Source organism: Myotis yumanensis, unplaced genomic scaffold, assembly GCF_028538775.1.
Source record: "Myotis yumanensis isolate MYYU_CA2020_CCGP unplaced genomic scaffold, mMyoYum1.0.hap1 SCAF_1, whole genome shotgun sequence".
Lineage (NCBI taxonomy): Eukaryota > Metazoa > Chordata > Mammalia > Chiroptera > Vespertilionidae > Myotis > Myotis yumanensis.
The window spans coordinates 60,168,840-60,182,347 of record NW_027223752.1 but is presented as its reverse complement, the minus strand read 5'-3'; the positions used below and the strand labels follow the sequence as shown (position 1 = coordinate 60,182,347).

The window sequence follows — 13,508 nt, the reverse complement described above, 5'->3', positions numbered from 1 at the left end:
TCTTGAATATTCACTTACCAGACACTGAATAGCTGCACAAATTAATAAGTGTAACACAAGTAAACCTATTTTTCTTGTTCTCCGAAAGCGAAATATTTCCTGTTGTGCACGCCAAACAAGTCAGTCCAAGACTAATAATGTGGTCATCAGCTGCTAAAATATTCGCTGCTAGTATTAGTGGAGAGAAATGGTGTGCCTGTGTGTAAGGCATGTAAGGGAAATGAATGCAACACAATTATAGTAATCAGTCATTAGCGAACGTTGTAGTTTGTTATTAATAATTAAGTATAACAGGATATTGCAAAAATTAAGTTACAAACATTTTATTAAAACGTTTCTTACATACTGTTATATTGGCTGGGCCACAGAAATATTCGTTGTGGGCCACATGCCGCCTGCAGGCCGCGAGTTTGACATGCTTCATGCAGAAGTATAGTACTAGCTAATCTCCCTCCCCCATCATAAATACCTCCAAGATTATTATTAACTTCACAATTCATTGATAACTGCTGTGAGTCCAACAATTCAGAAACAAATCCAGTTAACAATCTGGCTGTTGTAAACACTGGGACATTAGCACAACTGTTGTCCTGTTTTCTAGTCTATTAAATACTAAAGGAGCAATGGCACTTAACCTTTTGAAACACTGAAGTTCTCATTTGCACTACAAAGTCGAGTAACTTATAGGAGATGTGTTGCATATTTAAGCCTCTCAATTTTAACAGAAGCAAGACTATGCAAAACAGAACAGCCACATTGAGGGGCTGTAAGACAAGAACGCTGTCATGATATTCATTTCTGATTCTGTACAGGGAGCACCTTGTTAGAAAAGACGTTCCTGATGCCAAGAGCTGTTTCTAGGGGCAGCTAAATTGCTAAACCAGCCACTTAATCTTTTTTTTTTCAGTGAATAGAGAATCAATATGAAATAGAGTGCAACTGACTGTTTTTGCATTACATAAATAACTGAATTTCATGGAAAATAGATTTTCCAAAAATCATAGGATTTCTCTCACTCATATCCTCACTTCCTAATCAAAATAGAGACCATTACTTACAACCCATTATTCAGTCCAATACTTTTCCTCAGGCCCCGAGGGCATAATGAAAAAGTAAATGCAACAGGGAAGGAGTCACATGAAGAGGAAGTCCTGCATGCATTGTGCATGTTGTGAGGATCAGCTGGTGAAAGGGGATGGTGGTGGGAAGCAAGTAACCTCTTACATTGTCTGTCTCTGCTAACTTTTACGTCAGCCACTTTACTTCTCCCATGTCATGTGTATCATTAGCACCGAGGAATTTAAAGACGTACAATCATCTCTATCTCACAGAGAAAGAAACTAAGGTCACTCCATACCATAAATAATAATAAATTCAAATGGATCAGAGATCTAAATGTAAAAAATTTGAAATTATGCAAGTACTAGGAGAAAATATGGGTAGCTTCCTTAAATCTTGAGTTATAAAGAATTCAGGTGCAATAAAAGAAATAGATACTGATAAATAAAACCAACCTACCAAATGTGAGCAACTATTTGTAAATTATATATCTGGAAAAGAATTAATATACAAATATTAGAAAGAAGTCATAAAACTCAATAGCAAAAAAATCTAATTTTAAAATAAATGGAAGATCTTAATAGACATTTGTCCAAAGAAGACATACAAATGGCCAACAGGTACATGAAAAAATGCTCAATATCACTAATAATCAGGGAAATGCAAATCAAAACTACGATGAGATATCAGCTCACACCTGTTAGAATGGCTATCATCAGAAAGACAAGAAATAACTGTTGGTGAAGATGTGAAGAAAAGGGAACCCTTATACACTGTTGATGAGAATGTAAATTTTGTGCAGCCACTATGGAAAACAGTATGGATATTCCTCAAAAGATTAAAAATAGAACTATAATATGATCCAGCAATTCCACTTCTGGATATTTATGCAAAGAAAATGAAAATACAAATTCAAAAAGATATATGCACCCATGTTCATTGCAGCATAATTACAATAAAAGATATGGGAATAACCTATATGTCTGTGATGAATGAATGGATAAAGAAATCATGGCATGATGAAATACTATTCAGCCATAAAAATAATGAAATCTTGCCATTGGTGACATCATAATGCCTTGAGGACATTATGCTAAGTGAACTAAGATAGATAAAGAAATAAAATATCATATGATCAATCTCACTTATATGTGGAATTTGAAAAATATTTAAAGCAATAGATATAGAGAACAGATTAATGGTTGCTAAAGGTGGGTACTGGGGGTGGGTGAAAGGAGTTGAGGGGGACAAAAGGTACAAGCTTTCAGTCATAAAATAAGTCATGGGGATGGAATGTACAACATGGTGACTATAGATAATGATACTACTGTATTGCATATTTGAAAGTTGTTAAGAGAGTAGATCATAAAAGTCCTCATAACAAGAAAAAAATGTAACTACGACAGAAATTAACTAGACTTATCATAGTGATCACTTCACAATATATACAAATATAGAATGTTGTACACCTGAAACTAATATAATGTTTATGTCAATTATACTTCAATTTGTAAATATGACCATCTTAATAATGACCACAGAAAGACAAATAAAAAACTTTGAGAAAGCATTTGTACTATGCATCCAAGAAAAGGCTAATTCTTGAATATGTAAAGACCTGTTAAAAATTGAACAAAAAAGAAAATGGACAGAAGCTATAAATAGACAAGACACAGGAAAAATATATTAACACCTCTTAAAATGGGAAAATGTTCAACTTTGCTCTTAACAAAAGAAACAAATTAAAATTTCATCAATATAAAATTTTATCCATCAGATTGGCAAAAAAAAAATGTGTAAGTTTAGTAAACGTTCTATTGATGAGCCTAAGGAAAACACAATTGTATACAGTCCTAGTGGACATTCAAAATGGTGCACCCACCATGGAGGAGATTTAGCAAATCTAATAAATCTTTATGCTTTACCTATGATTCCATTTCTAAGAATTTTACCCTGAAAATACAGCTCTACAGTGATGAAACATATATATGCAGTTACTTATTATGTTATCTGTAATAGCAAAATACTGAAAATCCCAAATGCTTATCCACTGAAAAATGGGTAAATTTTCTAAGTTATAGTAACACCATGGAGAATTACCCAGCCATCAAAGAGTAAGATTTTTATTAGGTGTCATTTTCAAGATATATGTTAAATGGAAAGGTAATGTATAAAACAGCACACACACATATATGTAAGGTCATTATGTATGTAAAATAAAAATATGTACATGTGTATTTGTATGCATGCCCTAATACACACCTGCAAGCATTTTTGCTGTTTTTGCAAAGAGAAACAGTAATGATAAACCAAAAAGTAATGAAAATGGTTACATAAAGAGTAGATGAGAAATAAAAGGGATGGTGATAAGAGAAGACTTCTCTGAGTATGCTTTCTTTATTGTTTTGATTTTGAGCTATATAGTTTTCATATCCAAAAATAAAGTTAAGTAAAAAAAGAATGAAGTAAAACAAACTCTGAATTTTTTTTTAAAAGGGGACACATGCGATACTTTCAACAACAAAGATGTTTTTAAAAAGGAAAAATAAAAAAAGAAATAGCAGTAACAACACGGCTGTACATTAACTTGACAACCACAGGAAAACAGTACTCTGATTATATCCCTTAAGTAAGGTATTTAATAAGAAGAAAAGAGATATACAGAAATCTTGAAATTAACTTAGTAGTTTTGTTATTACTGCAGTTAGTAATTCTGAAACTCTTTTCATGTACTTTAGGAGACAGCAATATGTTGATGATGTTGAGAACCAAAATTTTCAATACAGAAGAGAAGATGATAAACTATGTCCACATACACACTTCCTAGCTCTGTTCACTGAAAGTACATCGAAGCAATGACACTAATGACACTTCAGAGAAATGAGCTCCTAGAGTTGGTTTTCTAAATACAATCATCAATAAAATGAAAGTGGGTTCCTAAAAGACATGTGTGTTTCCAAGCCTGAGTAGGAACATAATGTATAAATACTAGTAGCCCTGTGCACGAATCCCTGCGTGAGTAGCTCACTACTGCTTGCCTCAGCTGGCCACCCTGCTCACCACCACTGGTAGCTCTCCACCGCTCATAGCTCACTGCCCCCCCACTCCTGTAGCTCTCCGCCATTTGTAGATCGGCCGTGACATTATGACATCCTGGCTAATTTGCATGTTCCTCTATTATTATATTAGATTACTCTAAAAAGGAAAGGAATTGACCAAAGACCAAAGATCTACCAAAATCACAGGGGCTATTGCTCCTACTGAAAAAATTGGAACAAGCTAAGCATCAAAAGGTACACTGATTATAGTGGATTATATCACACTAAAGAAATAAAGAATCCATGAGTCTACAATCACACACACACACACACACACACACACACGCTAGAGGGAAGGGAAAGCTCTTCTTTATCATCTAGAACAGATGTCTGTAAATTACTGCCCATGGCCTAAATCCTGCTGCAGCCTGTTTTTGTGCAGTCCATGAGCTAAGTATACCTTTTTGCATTTTTAAAGAAAATTTTAAAAGTAATATGCGACAGAGACCATACATGTGCCACTAAGCCTAAAACATTTATTATCTGACTCTTTAAAAATTTGCAGACCTGTGATCTAAAAGAATGACTGTAGTAAATAATCACCATTTTGCAAACACCAATGCAATACAAGATTCAGGAAAGAAATGAATCCATATTCTAAAAGATTGCTTTAAAAAAAAAGAAAAAAGAAAGGATAGTCATATACTTCCAACTTTTACTCATCTAAGTTTTATTAATTACAAAGATGCAAAGCTATATTTAAAAGTGAGCAATCTGTTGAGACATTAGGTTTTTAACACCTGCTGCTATATTTGTAAACAAAGACAAGAGTTGCTTTAAGAAGTAATTATAATTAGGAAGAGTGTATGGATGCGATACTTGATATTTTTAAAGATAGACTTGTTTGCTTTTCTGTACTATACCTGAAAACTTTTTTAAAAAATGTATTTTCATGGTTTCACAGTTTCAAAAGATAAAATAAAATTAAGAAACCACACATAACTTCACTAATATTGAAACAAACTGACATTATGAACTTCCTGAAGTGATGCAATGGGAAATACATAATATTTTGCCAAGACATTTTAACCATAATCTAACCCAGGGGAAACAATGACAAATCCAGTTTGAGGAAAGTTCCACAAGGCAATTGGTCCAGACTTGCAAACTGTTAACATTTGGAAGACAAAAGGGAAAAAAAGGAGGGAATGGGCTATGTTTCAGATCAAAGGGATTATAAAAACATGATAAGAAACTTCAATGTGAGATTCCTAACATAAATAATATTTGGGAACAAATGGAGACATTTAAGTTTAAACTGTATACTACATAATATTAATTATCAGTGACAAATGTCTTCTCTGTTATTATTTTGTACTTAAATAGGCGAATGTCTTGTTGTTTTTAAAAATAGCTCACATACTTTGGGGTGAAATGTCTTGATGTCTGCAACTTACAAGTAGTACAGACCCCCTAATACACATGTGTGTGCATGTGCATGTGTGTGTGTGTATGTGTGTGGAGAGAGGGAGAGAGAGAGAGAGAGAAAAGAAATAAATGGCAGAATAATTTAGCAATTAGCGTACATAGGTAAAGGGTATATGTATCCTTATTGTACTATTTCAACTTTTCTGTGGCTTCAAAATTTTATTAAAAGTTGGGAAATTTTTAAAGGTTTTTGTTTATTCAGAGTGAACATGGTCTTCAATTTATCTGCTAGGTTTTAGTTTCCAATTTATCTGCTAGGTTTTGTTTATCTGCTAGTTTGGTTTAGTCATTATCTGATGACTAAAATAAATTCAGCCACACAAGGAAAACCAAGCTACCAGTGTCAACACAAAAGTCAAACAATTTTTCCACTGAAAAGAAAAAACCACTAACATTAATATTTTTAAAAAATATGTTTTATTGATTTTTACAGAGGAATGGAGAGGAAGAGAGATAAAAACATTGATGTGAGAGACAAACATTGATGGATTGCCTCCTGTACATACCCTAGCTTCACCCCACCCTGGAATTAAACCCACAACCTGGGTATGTGCCCTGACCTGGAATCAAACTGACAACCTCTTGGTGCAAGACCAACTGACCCACACCAGCCAGGGTCCAAATTATCTTGTGTAATAAAGAGGTAATATTAAAATTAACCCTCACACCCTCACAAGATGGCTGCCTATGACCAGACCAGAAGGGAAATTAGTGAGGGATGACCAAACAACTGAACAAGCAGGCTGCGTGGGACGACCAGGCTGGCGGGGGGCGGGGGGGCTGTGAGGGGCTACCAGGCTGGCAAGCGGGGGGCACTTAGGAGCTACCAGGCTGGCAGGGAGGGGGAAATTGTGGGCGACCTGGCCAGCAGCAGGGGGCAGTTAGGGGTGATAGGGGTGACCAGGTTGGCAGAGGGGGGCACTTAGGGGCGATCAGGCTGGCACACAAAGGCAGTGAGGGGCAATCAGGCCGGCGGGGGGCGGGGGGGAGGTCAATTAGGGGCAACCAGACAGGCAGGCAGGTGAGCAATTAGAGCCAGTGGTCCAGGATTGTGAGAGGGATATCCGACTGCCGGGTTAGGCCCAGCAGTCAGACATCCCCCAAAAGGTCCCGGATTGGAGAGGGTGCAGGCTGAGCTGAGGGGACACTGGGCCTCTAGTATTCTAATAAATTGTTACTCTCCTAATGCAATGTAACCAATTATTGCTTTATGTCAGCATCTACTAACAGGAAGAGAGAAACAGGCAGAATTTTTGTCCAATTACACATGGCAAAATTTTTATACTCTGAGAATAACAATATGTCAAACATTAATAAAAGAAGATACAGAAGGAATATTTTTTATGATTTACAGGACAGGAAATCACATTATCTCCTTTCATTATATGATTAGATATTGCAGGCAAGATACATTCAGGTTTATAGTTCTAATAGACAGGTATGCAAGGTATATAAGCAATCCTACAATCCCTCTTCCTTACAATCATCCCAATCCCAGATGGAGCAAAAAATGACACATATAGAAAGGGGCACTAGCCAATAAGGCGGAAGACTGAGGTTTTGGCTTTAGCTCTGCTTCTAAAATAGCTCAATACTTTTTTGGTAAATCACTTACTTTTCTCTGAGCTTTGATTTAAGATTGTTAGAACTGTAGAATCAAAGGGTGTTTGTTTTTCAAAGAATGGGAGAGGAGAAGGCAATCTAAAATAATGATTTTACTAGAAATAAAAATTCAATTTGATGTACATATTATTCATTAAAATCCAATGGGGCAGAGAGGGGAGGAGACCAGGATGTACATAAAACCGATTAGCCTGGGGGAGTCACTCGCTTCTAGACTAGGGCCTGTGCTCTGTGGCGAGGATCATCTGGCCAAAGAGCCAGCCTATGAAAGTTCAGGGTGAGAGAGAGCCCCAGAGGAGGAGTGGAAATTAGACTAGCCCAGAAGGATGCCACTGACTGTCTGATAGGACCTCTCTACCTAGAGCCACAGAAATCCTCATATCTTTGGTGTGGTTAGATATTTTTTATGATGGAATCTAAAAATATTTTGCAGCCAGGTAGCAACAGAATTTTAAGAGACCCCCAACAAAGGGGAGAAGAGTGAACCCTGAAGAAGTAAAGTCAGAAAGGCCCAAATACTGTGAAATTTTAGTTTTCAGAAAAATTTGCCTAAACCTCTGAGGATGTGGGTGCCCCCAAGTGAGTACCGATTTATTCAAACACAGCAAGACCATAAGTACGCAGAATGCTTGAGAAATGGATTGTCTGATTGACAGCGAGTTAATTTGGAAAACTTAGTCTCCCAACTCTTCACTATTCAAAGTGTATTTTGAAATAAAATAAAAACGCACAGACAAGTTTTCTTTTCTAAATAGGAACAGTCTCCTGAACATTACTGAATCTTCCTTTGATCATTTTAGGTCCTGCGGTACCTCCACGTCGTTATTTGAAATGTCAATACCTTTGCACAGGATTGAAGAGATGGGATGTGCTAACTAACATTGGACTGAATCTACACAGAGCTCCCGCATCCCTGAAAGAAGCTGTTCAGGAGGGAGATAAATCTTGAATATGAACTATTTCTTACTCTTTGCCTCCTCATGAAATTTGAATGTGGCAAAAAAAAAAAAAGCTTATCGAGAATTTTTATTAGTTTGGGTTCATGCGTTTATTTCATCAAACTTCTACTGTATTTTGCTTTAAATCAAAGTGATTCAATATCCATCCATATCACCTGTAATGTCTGCACTCTTTCAACAGAGCAATTAGAGCAATATTTCTTGGCCCAGACATTTTCAATGACGTTTCTGAAGCTCATAACTGACAAATCATTTTTTTGAAGTATTATAAGAAGTTGGGAGCAGAAATTCTACTCACAATTTAACTTCCTTGGATTGGCAGGCACTGTGTTTTAAATTCTAATTCTACTGTGGAGCAAACCTAGGTTGAAATTTTTAAGACAAATAAGGTATATTATTTGCACTGGGAAATTGTATCCATCAATAGTTTTTAATAAACAATGGAAAATTCTATTTAAATTGTTTGCTCCTGGGAGCTCTTCCTAGCATTCCTCCACTGGTTTATGTATACACAGAGCAGTGTCCACAAACTTTGCATGACGCTGACATCTATTTCTAGTAATGTAAAAAAAATCTCTAAACATTTTAACATGATCAGGCTGAGGATAAATTTGACTCTAAATTAGTATCTGATTTTTACTCTTTCCTTCAAAATAAGATGCATACACAATCAAATTCTTTGTTTAAAAAATGGAAATGGTATATGCACAGGCAATATGGCCAGAACAGATTAGTGTCCCTGGGATGGTTCACAGAAGCACTGTCTATAGTGATTTAGCAGGAAGTTCTCAAGGCAGGAAAGTGTTTTCAAAAGGTCAATGATATGTCTTGATGTAATTAATAGAATTTTAAGCCTTTAACTCTTTTTCAAAAAATTCCCATAAAATAATTTTTGATACCACCAATATAGTCACATAGTTAAGGAAGGTAAAGAGCCAAGACAAACAGTATAAAAGAAACTAGCTATGGAGTAAAAGATTTGGGTCTTTGTGGCCAAAACAAATTGCTGATGTATTTGATATACATAATTGGCACATAAACTTAAATTGATCCAATTGATCAGAAATCAGGTACTTTTATACCAGCATCAGATTGTAATACCACTTGCTAGCTCTTATTTCTTGTTTTCTACTCCTGGTCTTGGCTCATCTCTCAATCTCTGGAATCTGTTTCAAGCCTGAATCCCAGGAACTTTTCATTGTTTATCTCTAAAACTTGTTTACCCCTCTGGACCTGCCAAACTTATCCTTCCAACAAGTATCTTCTGCCTTGAAGCACCCACTGCCTATACCTGCAATATCCAGCAGTGTCTAGTATCTGCCTTAAATAGACACCTTCTCCTGCTCAACTATATTACTTCTTTTTTTTGGGGGGGGGGGGGGACCACAAAAAAATCTATATTTTTATATTGGGGAGAGGGAGTAGAAAAGAAAGCAGCCCCTATACTGGGCCCTACTCAGTGGCAGCTTCTTGTTCCATAGGGTTAAGGAAGACTTTGAGGAAATAAAAGTTGTTTGGAAAAATCCAGGTGTAGTTGCTTTATATGCTGTGATGGGCAGAAGGGATGAAGTGAAGTGTGAAGGCCCCTCGCACCCTCCATCTTGCCTCAGACCATGTCCTGGAGCCCGGGGGCGGAGAAAGCGCCACTGTCATTCCTGCATCTTGGGATTGTTGACGGCCACGTAGTGATAGAGAACGACAAGCAGGAAGAGCGACACGCCCAGCATGTTGGCAAAGATGGCCAGCTGCACTTCGGTAATCATCCTGACCAGCTGCGCTCAGCTCCCAACTATATTTCTTCTTAATTATAATACAGAGGAGTCACAGCTTACTCCCAGGGTAGCTGCTGACATAAAACCATGCGGCAAAAAAATGTCACCAATAGTACCCTTGAAAATCCAATAAGAACAGAACACACACACACACAGACATCTTAAGAAATGCATCACTGCTGTTTATAATTCCAGCATTTGCACAATCTCTCTGAAATCTCTGAAATGAAGGCTTTCATTTAAGAAGACACATTGTACCCTTAAAACAGTAGAGTAGGTCCTTGGGTTACGTTGGAGATCTGTCCCTACAGCGTGACTTAATGCAATTTTCGCCGTAAGTCAGAACCCACCTACATAAGCACCTACGTCACTCACATGGAGCACATACACAGCAGTAATGAAGTGAAACAGTAAAAAAATTAAAATAAAGGTAACAACTCCTGACCTTTACTTGTGGTAAATAAATAATAAAAAACATAAAGCACATATGTATATACGTCGAAATGACGGAACTTTTTTTTTAATAAATAAACTAGAAGTCTGGTGCACGAAATTTGTGCACTGGTGGGAGGGGGGGTTCCTCATCCCAGCCTGCACCCTCCCCAATTTGGGACCCCTCAGGGGATGTCCGACTGCTGGTTTAGGCCCAATTCCTGTGGGATGGGTCTTAAACCGGCAGTCGGACATCCCTCTCACAATCCGGGACTGCTGGCTCCCAACTGCTTGCCTGCTTGCCTGCCTGCCTGCCTGATTGCCCCTAACCACTTCTGCCTGCCAGCCTAATCACCCCTAACCGCTCCCCTGCCAGCCTGATCGATGTCTAACTGTTCCCCTACTGGCTCGATCACCCCCAACTTCCCTCCCCTGCTGCCCTGGTTGCCCCTAACTGCCCTCCCCTGCAGGCCTGGTCCCCCCCAACTGCCCTCCCCTGCTGTCCCGATCACTCCCAACTGCCCTTCCCTGCTGGCCTAGTTGCCCCTAACTGCCCTCCCCTGCAGGCCTGATCCCCCCCCCCCAAATGCCCTCTCCTGCTGGCCTGGTCACCCCCAGCTGCCCTCCCCTGCCAGTCATCTTGTGGCGGCCAACATTTGACCACATGGGGGCAGCCATTTTGTGCAAGGGCATGATGGTCAATTTGCATATTACCTCGTTATTATATAGGATGGGAGATAGCGATGTAACCACGAAACAACGTACATTGAGTCTGACTTACATCAAGTCTGATGTACCCCGAGGACTGTCTTTACCGTGTTTAAATACTAAAGTCCTGTTAAGCTTGGCAAGATGCTTACACTACAACAAGGATAAGACTTCACACCCTCTGAGGGAAAGACCATTCCTGCCATAAGGAAAATTTATGTGTGATCACCTGCACAAGGTAAATGATTATTTTTTCCTTTTGTTTTTACTTTGTTGGTTCATTTGTTTTGGTCATTATAAATATTTGATTGCTTATAAATTAAGTGCATTCATGCAATGTGACCCAATGGGTTTGACATGTATAGGCTAACCATGAGATCAGCTCACCCTCGCCTCTGTCAGGATCTCACCTGTGCAAATGCAGCATCTTGCTGACACCCTGTCCCCAAACTTGTTTTACTTGTTTCAGATTGTTTTAATTTACATATTCAACTCTTCCAGATTCTTTTGATTTACATATTCCCACCACTAATTTTTACCCATGTACATAATTTACCCATGCCAATTTAATCTCAGCCTGTGACCAGAAAATCAACTTTGCTATTATGTATGGGTATCAACTCATAAAGGGGCCCATTCATTTAGCTATTGGATTATTATACAGAATAGAAAAATAAACACTGAATTCTCATAAACACATTAGCTTTTTTACAAATCAGATCAGCCCTGTCAGTGAAGTCTCAAAATCCATCTCTTGGTTCATTAATGGTATAAGCAAATCTATCCCTGTGGGCAGACTTTAAACATGAGAGAGATTAACACAGCTGCACTAATGCAATCACAATGTCAATGATTTATATTGTGAGGAATGGAATTAGTAAGCCACATTTTAATTATAGGGGTTCATTCTAACACATTATTTGCGTGATATATTTTTTTAAAATATATTTTATTGATTTTTTACAGAGAGGAAGGGAGAGAGATAGAGAGTTAGAAACATCGATGAGAGAGAAACACCGATCAGCTGCCTCCTGCACATCTCCTACTGGGGATGTGCCCGCAACCCAGGTACATGCCCTTGACCGGAATCGAACCTGGGACCTTTCAGTCCGCAGGCCGACGCTCTATCCACTGAGCCAAACCGGTTTCGGCATATTTGCGTGATATTTTTAAAATTCATCCACTCAGTAATTAATCTGGGCAAGATTCTTTTAATAAATTGGAATCAAATACATGACAATAGCATCCTTTCCTCTCAGTAATATATTTTTCCTATTTTTTTGAACATTTATAAAAATATCCTGGGAGTCAGATCCATTCATGACCTTTAAATTTACCAAGCTGGGTAAGTGTGTTTAAGTCACATTAGTTCAATATGTTACCAATGCGAGAACAAGTTACTCAATAAATGAGTGGATATCTGAAAGCATTACTCTGTGTTCATGAATTTCATGTTTGCTCCAAAGTGCAATAAATGGAGAGACAGAAAATAGCTTGAAAATTTAAAGCATGTGATAGAAAATAGCTTGAAAATTCAGGAGCATATTGGATGATCATAAGAGTTATACAGTTCTTAAGATGCAAAAACATGTTACATTTGTGAAAAATAAAATAAAACTAAAGTTTCTACTACTATTAAAAATTTGAAAAGAAGTGTTTTTTCTATTATTTTTTCTAACAGGCTTAAATTCTCTGCTGCCCACGTGCTTTTGTTTACAACAGTTCTAGTGATAAATCTAGCTTAAAGACACAAGACATACAAAAAAATAAAAATAAAGCTAGACCACCAACTGACATTAAGCAAAAGAATAAATTCAAAATGAATCAGAGACTTAAACGTAAGCTATAAAACCATAAGAATCATACAAGAAAACATAGGCAGTAAAATCTCAGATATCTCATGTAGCAATATTTTTGCCAATATACCAGTATCTCCTGGGGCATGGAAAATAAAGGAAAAAATAAACAAATGTGACTACATCAAACCAAAAAGCTTCTGTACAGCAAAAGAAACCATCAACAAAACGAAAAGGGAACCCACTGTCTGAAAGAACATATTCTCCAATGATATACAGATAAAGGGTTAATTTCCAAAATATTTAAAGAACTTATGCAACTCAACAACAGGAAGACAAACAATCCAATTAAAATATGGGCAAAGGACCTGAATAGACACTTCACCAAAGAGTACATACAAGTGGCCAGCAAACACATGAAAAAATGCTCAGTGTAACTAATCATCAGAGAGATGCAAATTAAAATGACAATGAGGTATCACCTCACACATGCCAGAATGGCTACCATCAATAAATCAACAAGTGCTAGCAAGGATGTGGAGAAAAGGGAACCCTCGTGCACTGCTGGTACAAATGCAGATTCATGCAGCCACTGTAGAAAACAGTATGGAGTTTCTTCAAAAAATTAAAAAT

At 37.5% G+C, this 13,508-nt stretch overlaps 1 protein-coding gene across 1 annotated transcript; it reads right to left on the bottom strand.

Moving 5' to 3' along the window:
• Nucleotides 1–9,816: 9,816 nt before the first annotated feature.
• Nucleotides 9,817–9,930, bottom strand: LOC139003066 (dolichyl-diphosphooligosaccharide--protein glycosyltransferase subunit 4-like). Its single transcript, XM_070404485.1, has one exon. It carries the CDS (start codon nt 9,928–9,930, stop codon nt 9,817–9,819), a length of 114 nt encoding a protein of 37 aa, XP_070260586.1.
• Between the last annotated feature and the right edge of the window lie 3,578 nt (nt 9,931–13,508).

Excerpts from the sequence above, each read along its gene's own strand:
- LOC139003066 (XM_070404485.1), bottom strand. The coding sequence starts at position 9,930 with ATGATTACCGAAGTGCAGCTGGCCATCTTTGCCAACATGCTGGGCGTG.